The sequence below is a fragment of the Epinephelus fuscoguttatus genome, linkage group LG16, assembly GCF_011397635.1.
Source record: "Epinephelus fuscoguttatus linkage group LG16, E.fuscoguttatus.final_Chr_v1".
NCBI classification, from domain to species: Eukaryota; Metazoa; Chordata; class Actinopteri; order Perciformes; family Serranidae; genus Epinephelus; species Epinephelus fuscoguttatus.
This window is the reverse complement of record NC_064767.1, coordinates 30,599,403-30,611,794: the sequence shown is the minus strand read 5'-3', so window position 1 is coordinate 30,611,794 and position 12,392 is coordinate 30,599,403. Positions and strand designations below refer to the sequence as shown.

The 12,392-nt window shown below is 45.5% G+C and overlaps 1 protein-coding gene across 1 annotated transcript; it reads right to left on the bottom strand.

Moving 5' to 3' along the window:
- Positions 1 to 5,154: 5,154 nt before the first annotated feature.
- Positions 5,155 to 11,974, bottom strand: cdc42ep3 (CDC42 effector protein (Rho GTPase binding) 3). The gene is made up of 2 exons (XM_049600951.1): positions 11,254 to 11,974; positions 5,155 to 6,990 (listed from the first exon to the last, which is right to left on the bottom strand). Exon 2 carries the CDS (start codon positions 6,755 to 6,757, stop codon positions 5,678 to 5,680), a length of 1,080 nt encoding a protein of 359 aa, XP_049456908.1. The 5' UTR covers positions 6,758 to 6,990; positions 11,254 to 11,974; the 3' UTR covers positions 5,155 to 5,677.
- Between the last annotated feature and the right edge of the window lie 418 nt (positions 11,975 to 12,392).

Here is a 12,392-nt window from a genome sequence, read left to right as displayed (position 1 = left end):
GGTATTCTTCACATGAGACCAGGTATTGTGTTGACTACTGCCAAGTGCAAATAACTCCCAAAATTATGATGCACATTAAAGATTAATGAAGCGTAGGATTAAGCATACAGTAGCTCTTGTTTTGCTCTACATAGCGTGGCACCACGATTAACTGGGCCTGGGTTTTGTCACAGAGGTATTCTGGTGCCTCTGAGGTGACACTGCTCTCTTTAACTCTTCCTCTGTCTGCCCCCCTTTCAGGTCAGCCCTCACATGCTGAAGATACAAACTCAACTCGCTATGGTAACTGTCAGCCAAACAACAGTCAACAGTGCAGCGAACCTAATGTATCCATCGCCTGCCAGACCATACTACATGCGAGCTCGCTCGTATCTGCACTGCATCAACCCCTGCTCTGGCTCTTTTTCTTCACCCCTGGGAATAAGTTCTCTCTGCTCTCTCCTGTTGTTGTCTTTTGAAAGAAAGCTGCAGCCCTGCGCTGCTAAATCAGCAGATCTGCAGTACACTTGATTCCCCGCTTCATGCTCAGCATCCCAAAGTAAATGTTCCAAGAAACTTTCTACTACTGAGGCCCTCGATTATCAGTCATGGCATTCAATTTTGGAGCACGTACAGTTTGTTTCAATGATGAATGATATCTCTCCAGCAAGCAAAAGAAATATTTAACAATAATATTCCTAAGAAGAGCTGCGCTCATACCTCAGATATTTTCTCCTGCTCGGTCTGTTGGCTAGATGGAAAGTACTGTATCTGTGTGTGGGCTCGTTTTGTGCTGTACGACAGTTACAGTACGTGAAGACAAGAGGAGCTTTATCCTGCTGCACATGGGGAAACATCTTATTAAAGTTTCCCCTCTCATCCGCCTGACACAGCTCAAGCCCGGCTATGAGGGGCTCCTTCTCCGACACCTCGATGTGAGAGACAGTGTGCACATTATGCAGCACTGTTGTGGAGGTTGGGTGGAAAATTTTGCTGGGTCTGAGCTGTGCTTTCTTTGGCACTGGTGGCCTCTGGGCCAAAGCTTTTTCATCTGTGAACTGACAGCTTCACCTTAGTTCAGGAAACTGAGGAGTCAGATCCCCTGGATCACCGATCTGCTGGAGGAACATTCATAATGTTCTTGAATAATTTACCTTGTAATGTAAGCAAATGTTTTAAGGAAATAGCCTTTGTGTGCCTTTTTGTCTTGATAGTTTGTATTTAATGTGAATTTGCCTCACAAGGTGTCCTTGTAAGCATAAACCTGAACATGCTAACATGCTTAGAGGAACAGTGGGTAGGATTTAGTGGCATTTAGCAGTGAGGAGTGTAGCTCGAGCTCCCAGTTAGGATTCCTTCAGTGTTCGTTGTCCAGGAGGCTTTCAATGGGAGCCAAAATATCCAAATAGGTCTCTCCTCTCCAAAACAAATGTACCAGGTGATTGAAACCAATAAAACACTGAATATGGCAGTTTTATGTTACAAATCTGTGTTTCTCCAATGCTGTTTGGCTCATTGCAGATAGACCACTAGCCCAACACCTGCTAATGTGTACTTACCTTTTATCCCTAATAACATAAGATTCAGACCTTCAGGAGGTTTTGTACCCGGAGCTGAATTATCTGCAGAGGTCTCTTCGTCTCCAAAACAAATTAACTTTGTGATTTAAATGTTAAAAACAAGGAGTTTCACATTATTTTTCCAATACTGTTAAAAATTTCTGGGCTACCGTAGAAACATGGCAGTGCAACATGTCGGACTGGACAAGGACCTGCCCCCTAAGTAGATATAAATGGCTTATTCTAAGATAACAAAAACACAATGATTCTTATATTCAGGTGATTATACATTAAAGAAAGCACACTTATTGAATTATATTCCATTTCTGTCAATATATCCCCCTAAATCCTCCACACTGCACCTTTAAAGTGTTGTGTATGTTCTTTTTTCTCCTCATGTTTTTCATCATCCTCCCAAACCATGGCATCAAAGTCAAAGAGACAGAATTCAGCAATTAGGCCTTTTTTTGTTTTTGTCAAGAAAGCAACTGGTTTGGAAATTACAAGGCAGCAGGTAGTGGCAACACCCGTGTCACCTCCCTCTCTCAGCTAACGTCACCAATTTGGTTGTTTTCAGTAACACCAGTTTGGCTGCACCAAAAACATTTCAGCAAAGGTTTAAAAAGACAGGAACATACTTTTTTTTACTTATTTTATCTTAAGAGAGATTAGATCAAACTGAAAAACACAAAGCTAAGCTAAGATGTGACTGGCCAGTAAAACAAGCGGGATATTGTTCTGCTTGTGAGTCTGTGGGTGTCACAATGAGTTGCCTGATTGTGTTGCTGTGCAGCATCTTTGTGGAGTTAACATGGAATATCAGAGGCAGTTGGAGTCAAGGTGTCTTCAGGTCAGACTTCCACCTTGGCTCTGTGGTAATGCAGAACAGTCCACAGTATGACTATTCCTACCTTCTGTCTCTAGTGTCTCTAGTTGTCTTCTGCCCTCAGACCTCCTTAGAAAACTAAAGCCAGAAACAAGACAAGACGCTCTGTGTCTGCTGGTAGCCAACACGATGTCTGCGGTGCACAATTCAAACAGGGATGCAGTGACTTAGAAACCTCTATAAAATAAGAGGCCAAAATCTTTACTCTGTATTTCATGTAGAGCACTGAGCTCACAGTTGGAGAACATGGAGGCAGTTTTCAGGGTGTAACATATGTCGAGTATTTGTGTTGGATTTCATAAAACACTGGTATTTCCTGGTGTTTTGGGTCCACAAGCTTTGGCATCTCTACAGAAATACTTCTTACATGTTACACAACATGCTACAGTGCTGTGGTCACAAGCTCTTTCATAAACTAAAGGGAGTTTGCTTGGGGTCCATGCCTGTCAAAATGAAGGGTGTCATCAAGTCAATGATGTACCATTGCAGGTATAAGCATAGTAATTACCCTGACAGCCAGGGTTTTCATTACTTATCCTCAGAGGCTGTATGTTTCAAGCTCAGCATATGCAAACTCTTTAGCACTAATGCTGGGATTTTCCAATGACTGGAGGAGCATCTGCCATGACAGGGCTTTTCTTCATGTCTCCTCTAACATCTGGTTTCACGACGGCTTCAGATGCCACGGCTGAGCCAGTGGTGGTTGTTTACGGATATTCTGAGGCCTTTGAGGGATTCAAGGAGGTTCGCCACATTGGCTTGCTAAATGACAGAAGTGTAACTGAACCCAGATAATTATTTGCATATGAAATTAGCTTGCTAGGACAAGTATATACATATGTGTGAGGAGGGAGGTGGTGATGTTTTCTCCAAACAAGCATGACACGGTGGCACGTGGGTGCATGGGGGAAGCCTGCCATAAGCCACCTTATAGTCTTGTTTTGACTTACCCTTCAAGTGTCTACACTGAAGGGCCCTATTGGGACAGAGGATCAGGGGGACGAGGCCACTGACAAGGGGTGGTTGAGTTCACGAGGCTGTTCTGCTCTTTCAGGCTGCTGCTTTAACACTGGTGGGACAACATATCCTTATTGTAACTAGACAGAAGGAGAGACTCATCTATCGTTCAGCACTGAACAAAGTTTGCCTTTGGGTTGTAAGCACATGTTTTACAATCTCATCTTGCCATACATTCCGACTGGCAATAGCGTGGTTCCAAAGGCGAAGCCTTCCCTTCTCACTTGAAACAGCTGATTTATGTCTGGTCCTGGACACTTGTGCTCTGTGGCTGGAATGCAGGGAATTTCAAAGACCCCTCCTCTGCCTGTCCCGTCCACACGCAAACAAATGGAGCAGGCGCCTGGTTGGGCAGATGAAGGCCCACCGGTGCTCCCACTGCAGGGCAGGGATGCAGAATGTAAGGAATGTCAGAGGCGAGAAAATAAATCCATTCTGTCCTTATTTCTGTCAATCTGTAGTTCTTTCTTTCCCTGGTATCTTTCTTCTTTGTCTTTTCCCTTTTGTGCTATCTCTCTCTCTCTCTCTCTCTCTTGAGTTATCTTGTTTTATTTTTTTCTTCTAATTCAAGCTGGGGTACGCAGTTGAATTTAGAGTCATTGGGCAAAAAAGCCATTAATAAACTTTGAGCATATTGTAATTTAAGTTGACTGTGAGAAAACTAGACTTGTGCGCCTCCTCTTGGCTCTGTTTTCAGGCTTTAGAAAATCTAGGCCATGACAGCAGGCAGATCACAGATCATTTCAGAGAGAGGGTGTTCATGTTGTCTATACATGCAGATGTGTGCGCACGTCCCTTTGGTGATAGCCTGATTCAGTGGTAGAATACTGCAGAGAAAGTTGCTATTGCAGCATTGGCAACAACCGCCTACACTGTAAAGCAGCACAAAGAAGGAAGATGAGTTATTAAAAAAAACAGTCTAAAGAGAGTCTGACAGCCAAGCGTTTTCAGAGACGGAGAGAAAATGTTGATAGTACTTTAGCTTTCTGCTAAGCAGAGTTAAAAGCTCACGACTGTGGCCTTAAGACCTTGTTTATAGCAAATGTTAGCTAACATTAGAGCCTCAAATCAGTGTGTCTTCCATCTCACTGAGAGGAGAGTGGGCAGCAGCTCTGGAGACGGACCCCCAGGTAGTGCCTGCAGCAACCCTGATCCACCCAGCACAAACTCCCTATCAGTTAACAGGTTAGATCCAGCACTGCCACAACCCATCAGCCTGCTGTCACACCCAGCACTAGGGAGTTTGCGCTGGCTGAATTTGAGTCACTACAGCCGCTGGCCAGATGTCTGTCTCCCAAGCTGATGCAGGCTCTCCTCCTAGGATAACAGTCCACAGCAGCAGGGTATGATGCAAAGTGAAGGTAGGGTAGCTAATATTAGCATGCTAATTCTTGTCTAATTTGCAGTCTGATAAACAGGAAAAGAGAGAGCAGGGCATGAAGGAGGTGAGTGAATGCACTGTGTGCAACCCTTCCATGAAACAAGATTAAATAAGTCAGTGTATGTGAAACATTGGGTTACTGTATGAAGCATGCACATTGGCCGTGGTTGTCTGGTGGGAGGGGCTTAGGACAGAGAGGGAAGAAGGGAAAGCTGCAGGAGGACGGTACATTTTCATTGTTGTTGTTTTTTTTTTCTTCACGTTTCTGCCTACCCAAGCTTTAACTCTCATTTCTTGTTTATGCATACATAATCTGCAAAAATTAGCCAGAATAGGAGAAAATGAATTTATTTGTGTTACAGTTTTAAAAACACAAATATGCATAGTGTTCTGTCTGAAGTGTGGCAAATTATGAATTTTGTGACAAACGAAATAATTCTTTGTTAAACACACACAACGCAATATGTTCAAGACTGTGTAAAAAAGCAAAAGACCTCAAAGTTATTGTGTACAAACGGTGGGAGTCAACATAAGAACACAAATCTATCGTAGCATCTTTACAGTAATGTAAAATCAAAGGCACGATGGCTGTGTTTCAGCTGTAACTCAATAGTACATGCATCTTAAACATGCGGCTGGCATGACAAACAAATCAAAAGAAGAAGAATTCAACACTCCATAGAAGCTAGAATAGTTAAATGTTTTGACAATAAAAACATAAGCAGCTCTGTCTATTGTAGCTCATTTTCATCTCAATGATATATCCAGACACCATTTTGATTGCTTACTTAGTCTTTGTCTCCTCATGGCTATAGTTTAATAATTCCCTTTCTCCTCTTGGGGCCTCAGCGCAGCTCAAGGCCTGCTCTTCACTGCGGGTTTATCCATTATGTTGAGCACATCGTCCAAGATGGACGGGCCCAGATCAAGTTCAAGAGAGAGGAATGACCCCGTGATCTGGGTGAGGGAATCGTGCGACGTGCTCTTCTCCTTGGTAAACTCAAACTCAAAATCACAGATGCGGCCCTCCTCCACCCCACTGTCCCTGTCCACCCACTCTCCATTGCACTTTGAGAGCTCCTGCTTTAAGCCCAGGGTAACATCATTGTTAAAGTGTCCATAACCATTGCAGTTGCTGTTGCCGTTGAGACTCCTGCTGCCATTGCACATCTTGTTCTGGAAGTCCCCTTTACCGCTAAAGCTGTCAAAACTGTCGCTGCTCACGTTACTGTTCAGGCTTCCGTTAGCTTTGAAGGTGCTGTCGCTGTGACCATTGATATAATAGGATGATGGCTCGTCAAATCTGGGTTCGCTCTTGTTTATTTTGTTAGCTTTGTCAACTGCATTTGAGGTGGACATATCTTTGTTTTCCAGCAGGTCAAGGAGGACATCGGGCTTCGACTGGATATCTGTGGAGGGAGACGGGGGTTCGCTGCTGAAGACGTCCATGGAGCGCAACAGAGCATCCATCTGCAGGATCTCTACCTCGTCTGTGCTGTCAGGTTTCATAAGAGCTGTAGACCCCATGATGTCCTCCAATGGCTCCGGGGGCATGGGGAACACAGAGGAAGAGATCAGGGGAAGGGTAAGTGCCTGGCAGCCACCAATAGTTGGGAGGGAGATGGCATTCTTGAGCACCGGAGAAGGGGTCTCTGCAAAGGAAGCATCGCCAGTGCTGTTAGCTCTCAGGAACTCACTTTGGATGCCATACTGAGGGTGGACGTCTGCTTTTCCAGGTAGGAGTTCATACTTCCCCTGGAGGAAAGACATGTCTCCGAAGGCATCTCTCTCTCCGCCCTTGCCAATGTGGATGGTGTGGCGAAAGTCACCAAGCGGTGGACTGATCATGTCTGGAGACAAAATATCTCTGAGGCGACATTTCTTTCCCTTCTTACTATTGGTGGGTTTCAGGTATATGGGTGCTTTTGCAGGCATGGCTGTAACTGCGGGAGAGATCTCAGATATGCAGGATAGAAAAGTCGGAAATGCTCTACGAGTTCTGGACCCTGTAGTTCCCCCCGGGAGGAGCTCCAGTTACATTCTCAGTAACACACCGGTCAGACAGGACTCCAAAAATATTTTCTGCAATTGCGGCATCGATCAAGAAATGGGATTCCAAGCAGGACTGGTGATGTCTGCCGGTACAGAAAGGTCAAATGGCCGCTTTCCTGAAACCAGAGACAAATAGAGAATATGTCAGCATTTCTTTTTAAAACATGAGCTCAACACTGACACATTTCCTGAAGGTTCCCGTCCTGCCTTCCAGAAACAGAAATCTGGTCAGCAATACAAGTCCCACAAACAAAGTGCAAGAAAAAAAATCTTATCCTCATCTTGCATCTGGCAAGCTGAGAGGCCAGAGCAAAGGAGGATGAGGCTTTTTGCTGCTCTATTCACATTTCCACACATGAGCCTCCGTTGGCCTCCACAGCTCTGGATGTGCTAATGTGGAACAGCTGGACCGCAGATTGGGAGAGGAGAAGCAAAGCAGGACTTTAGGAGGATCAGAGAAGGGCAGCCTGTTTTAGGACCGAGCTACTGCTCAGACACGCACAGAGATAGACAGAGATGGACACGAGGGGGAGAGGAGGGGAGGGAAGGGGTTTAAGGGGTTTCAAGGGATTGTGTGAAAAAGATAGAGAGAGGGATTACAGAGCAAGTGGATCTTAAGAAAGAAGGTGATGCAGATTGTGAATTGATTTGGCTTTGATGGGCAGAGAGTTTAATAAGGGCTGAGATACCAGCTCGGTTGCACAATACATCAGGATGGGTAAACATTATTAAGGGGGTATTGGATTTGATAAAAAGGTGCCTGATTGCATGCTGCCTTCTCAGAGCTTTTTCATTACAAATCCAACCCCATGTTGGCAGCTGGCTTAGTGTGGCATCAACTCGGTAAAAAGAGGAGAGAATCAGTTTGACCGTTTGAAATGACATAGCAACCAAGGAGAAAGGGGAAAAACACTCCGTGGAGGAAGGGAGTTGACAGTGTGTGTGTGTGTGTGTGTGTGTGTGTGTGTGATGGGGGGGTGGGAGAGAGCACCAGTGAGGAGAGAGCTTGCCCATTTATAGACATATTTACTTATGAGAGGTCTGTTAGCAGTGACCGTCTAACAGAGTGCACCGCCGCACAAAGTGCCTGGGCGGTCATGTCCACCCCAAAAAAAAACCAAAAAAAAAAAAACGTTTCACCGAGAAAACATCCACATTCCTGCTGCGACCGACTCCATAGAGACACACTGCATCAGCCTTATCAGAGACACTTTAAGTAGGCTATGTTTATTCAGCAGGCACATTAGTGTGGAGCCAGAGAGACAGACACTTGCCGCGTATTTGAATCCAAATAGCAGGCTGGAAACCATTTCACTGACATCCACTTTCAACATGGATTCTTGTGTTTCCAACCTGTTTGATGAAGTGCAGAGTCTGCGTTACAGTGTGAGAGTCACCGCTTCAACAAACTGTATAGGATGTGAAGTACAAGGTGAAATCTTCTCACTTCAGGGGATGCCATTACAACACAAATAAACCTGTCACCCAACAAGCACCATGGGGCTATATATAGCCATGACAAACACGGAGGGATGCAAAACATGTGTGAGTGTGTTGAATGGCAACACCACTCTCTCCGAGGGTCCTTGTGTATTCGAGTACTGGCGTGAGTGTGAGTGTTTGCGCGAGGTGCCTGACTGCGCTTGTGAGAGATAGCGGTTTTGAATGCACGCCATGTGTGCGAAGGAGACCGTGTTTGTTTGCTAACAGTGAGGGAGAGAAAGGGAAGGGGAAGGAGGGGGACGAAGAGGAGTGCTGCAGTGTTTGATGAAGGGAGGGAGGGGGGCACAGCAAAATCCCTCACTTATTTAGCTCAAGCTTTTCTCTCTTTTTTTTTCTTCCATTCCTTTTCCTCCCACTTGTTTTTTCCTTTTTGTTGTCTCTCTCTCCTTTCGCTGCTGCTCCTCAGTCCTTTCTGACCTTGACAGCTGATGCTCACTGCAGTGGGAATATTGGGCTTGGATAGGAAGTGAAACAAATGCACCATCAAGCCAAAAGCTGTTTCCTGTGGGCTCAGAGTGCACATATCTATATCTGTATTAACTTTAGTGCTGAAATTCCCAAGAATAGAAGCTGCACTGCTGGCTGAACACTCCCTATCAAACATACCTATTGATTATTGGTCAGCCTTGATGAAATTAAAACATCTGCCCAGACTGTGTGGACCCTTGCTCTTGAGAAAACTCACAGCCCATGCATTATCACAGATGATAATGTTGGCTGAAATCAATAGTATAGACAGAACTTATAGGAATTCCTCCAGCAGAATCCAACTCTTGCAACTCTCACAGGGGGATATCTGCTGCATCCTACCCAAGGTCAACACTTGTGGCCCGTGAGAAGTCAGCTGGTATGATGAAAGCCTGGAGGTCTGACCTTCACGTCAGCCATCCTGCTGGTGGCCCAGTTTGGCATATGTGGCAAACATGACTGGAATTCCAGAGGCCAAGAGCAAAGTATGAGGAAAACAATATCCTCATGTTGGTCTTTTAGGAATCTGCTGCATATCCAGTGTGAGGGTTAATTTAATGAGAGCGTGGGTCAGTTAGTATTGATTTGAATGTATGTAGAAAATCCTGAGAGAGTCATAGCAATGTTAGTTGTTATGCTTGTGTTGGCCCAGGAGGATATTAATCAATTACAACAGCTCAGGCTATCCCAGGATAGACCCTTACAGTCTGCTGACCCAATGAATCCATTTGTGTCTCAGCAGGATGCTGATAGTTGAGCAGGTGTATTCTGGTATATTTCAAAGCCAAGGCCAGATTTGCACCCTCTTTTTGGAACTGGGCCAAAAAGAAGTGGCATGGCACGTGTTGGCTGGCTTGAGCCCGGCGCCGCCGCAGAATGCAGTCGAGGGTTTCATTTACACCTCTGGGGAAGTGAGGATCTGATGGCACCTTCCTTTTCAAAATTGCTTGCCTGAGCAGCTCATCCAGTCATAATGGGCGCTGCAAGATAAAGCCACTGTGTCATTGGGTCAGCAACAGCTATCTGTCTGGGCATGAAGTGATCTGGAGCCACTCCAGCCTCTTTAAAAATGGAGCTTTGCCTCATCAGCTCGTGCTTGGGAGGGGGGGGCGATGAGGTGATGAAAGTTTGAGCGTAAGGGCAGATAAATGTGGGGTTCGTATCTGATAATTAAACCAATGGCTCGTGATTTGTCTGGGTATTTCTGGACACCTAAGAGTCACGTGTGACATTACTGGGTCAGTGTATTCTTAGAGGCGGAGCAACTCTACTGTAGCCTAAATAAATGCTTCAGTTTGATGATGCTTTACAGCTCAACAAACTTGTCCAAAGCCAGTGATGATGGACGTGCAGAGAGAGAGGCTCAGGAGAGCAGCTGTTCAAAATATGACCTGTATATGACTTCCCCATTCTTTAAAATAGACACCGTGCCTTTTCTAAATATTCCTCCCGTGATGGGATTACTGTGCTGACATGTCACATCAGTGCTGCTGAAAAATAGCATGCTATCCTGCACTTGTGTAGTAGTTGTGGTCAGTGTAACATCATCAGCGTGTGGGAGACAAACTTCTGTTCCTCCCACTGTGTCTACAAAGAAACTTCATGGAAGTTTGATGTCTTCAAATACTCCTCTAACATCTAACCGTGGCCTTGACATCTGTCACGTCTTTGAATAGCAGAAAGACCCTCTCTTTGGGGCTGTTATAAAAAGCAAGTGCACATACCACAGAGGGTAATGGTAGCCTTACAGAATAGACTGAGCTGTTTGTTACATAAAAAAAACCTCAATTATAGGCAAAGGCCTTACTTTCGGGGGCCTGGTGGCGGTGCCGAGACTAGGGCGAATGGCAGGGTGGAGTATTTGTTCTGTCTTTCTTTCTCGCTCCCCTTGTGCCACCCGCGAGCATGGCCAGCACATGCCAGAGTTATCCTTGGCAGAGATGAGCAGGAAGCCGAATCAAAGCGTATGAAGCATGAAGGGAATGTCAACATATACTGGCAAAAAAGAAAAGTCCTTTCCTCCCAGTATAAAAAAAACTCCTCCAATTCTGTTTCCCTCGACAGATAAGGGCAAAACCAGCTCTGCTTTTCAGAGGAACATGCCTTAAGCGTGTAGCTGGACTAAAAATGTCTCTTGGAAGGCAGGCAGGATATCATGTTGCTTCTAACAGTTCAGCTTTTGTGTTACATATATGAGACTGTCTGCCGGACAAATGCTCCTGTACAAGCCTAACTTACCATGCATGCTTTTGCACGTTTTACTGTCACTCAGCAATATCCCAGACACTCACTAAAAACTATGACACATACATAGATACAGGTACACTGAAGCAACATCATCCCATCCACTAATTCAGATCACCGTACCAGCAGAGTGTGAAATGGAACATGCTCCAGCTCTCACTCACCTCAGATAATCCAGTGGGTGAGATCTTGATCCTTCCCAGGTATCGCTGGTATTCTTCTGAATGCTACAGCCTCAGGTTGATGTGTGTGTCTGTATGTGTGTGTTCAGTGGCTGCTGTTCTGCTCCTGTGGCTTGTTGACACTGCCCTGCCTCCTGTCTCTGCCTCGGGGCTGCACTTCTGTCGACTGGGACGTCTGCCGGACAGCTGTTTTGGAATTGCTCTCCGGCTCCTATTCCCTTCTGAAGCAAGTCAAGTCTCCTCCTACACCTCCCCTCACTCCCCCCCTTCTTCCTCTCTCTCTCTCTTACTCTCTCCCTCTCTTTCTCTCTCTGTCTCTCAGCGTTCTCACTGTCTTCTCTCTCCCTAGCAGCACCTGTGCATGTCTGTCCTCTCTCCTACCCAGAGCTCAGATTTTTTTAAGCAGCTCTGTGGTGTTTGAGGATCCTCCTTGCTTCCTGTGCCTTGGTGGAGCTGCGGTGATGAGTGATCACAAGCTTCGGTCTCGCGGAGAAAGGCACATGCCTCGTGGGATGTCTGGCTGTCTCTCCTCTCTAAAACAGTCCCTCATGATATGCACACTGAGTATGTGTTCACTCTTTTCCTCCTCTGCTATTCTGCCTCATCCTGACTTTGCGACTGCTCACATCTGATAAGAGCTGTTCTGTAAATGCAGCCGGCAGACACTTGACTGGACTCTCCCTGTCTCTATCCTTATCTATCCTGCACACCCTTAACCACGCATTGTTTCCTCAAACTATTACTCTGCTTAGTCACTTCATATTCTGTCCAATTCTATTCATTTTGCGTATTTTTTAGAGCTGCAGCAGGCTGAGGCGACACTGTGCGAATGGACTAATTGCTGCAGAATACTGCAGCACTGCAGCACATGCAGGGACAGTTACAATGGACAGCACATGGGTAGTGCTGCAGCAAAACAGACTTCTTCAGTGGGAATCTTATTTCTCTAGAATGGTTTTAAATGTAAAGACAGAGCCAGTGTGTAAAGGTTTTAACCTAATGCCCTCAAGTCAAGGACATGGCAAACCTTGCCTGTGCACCCCATGTTTTTTGGTGCTATTCTTGTATAGGAAAAAAAATCCCATCACCTTGGTAACTGGTGCAGCTCAGAGGTGATGTCA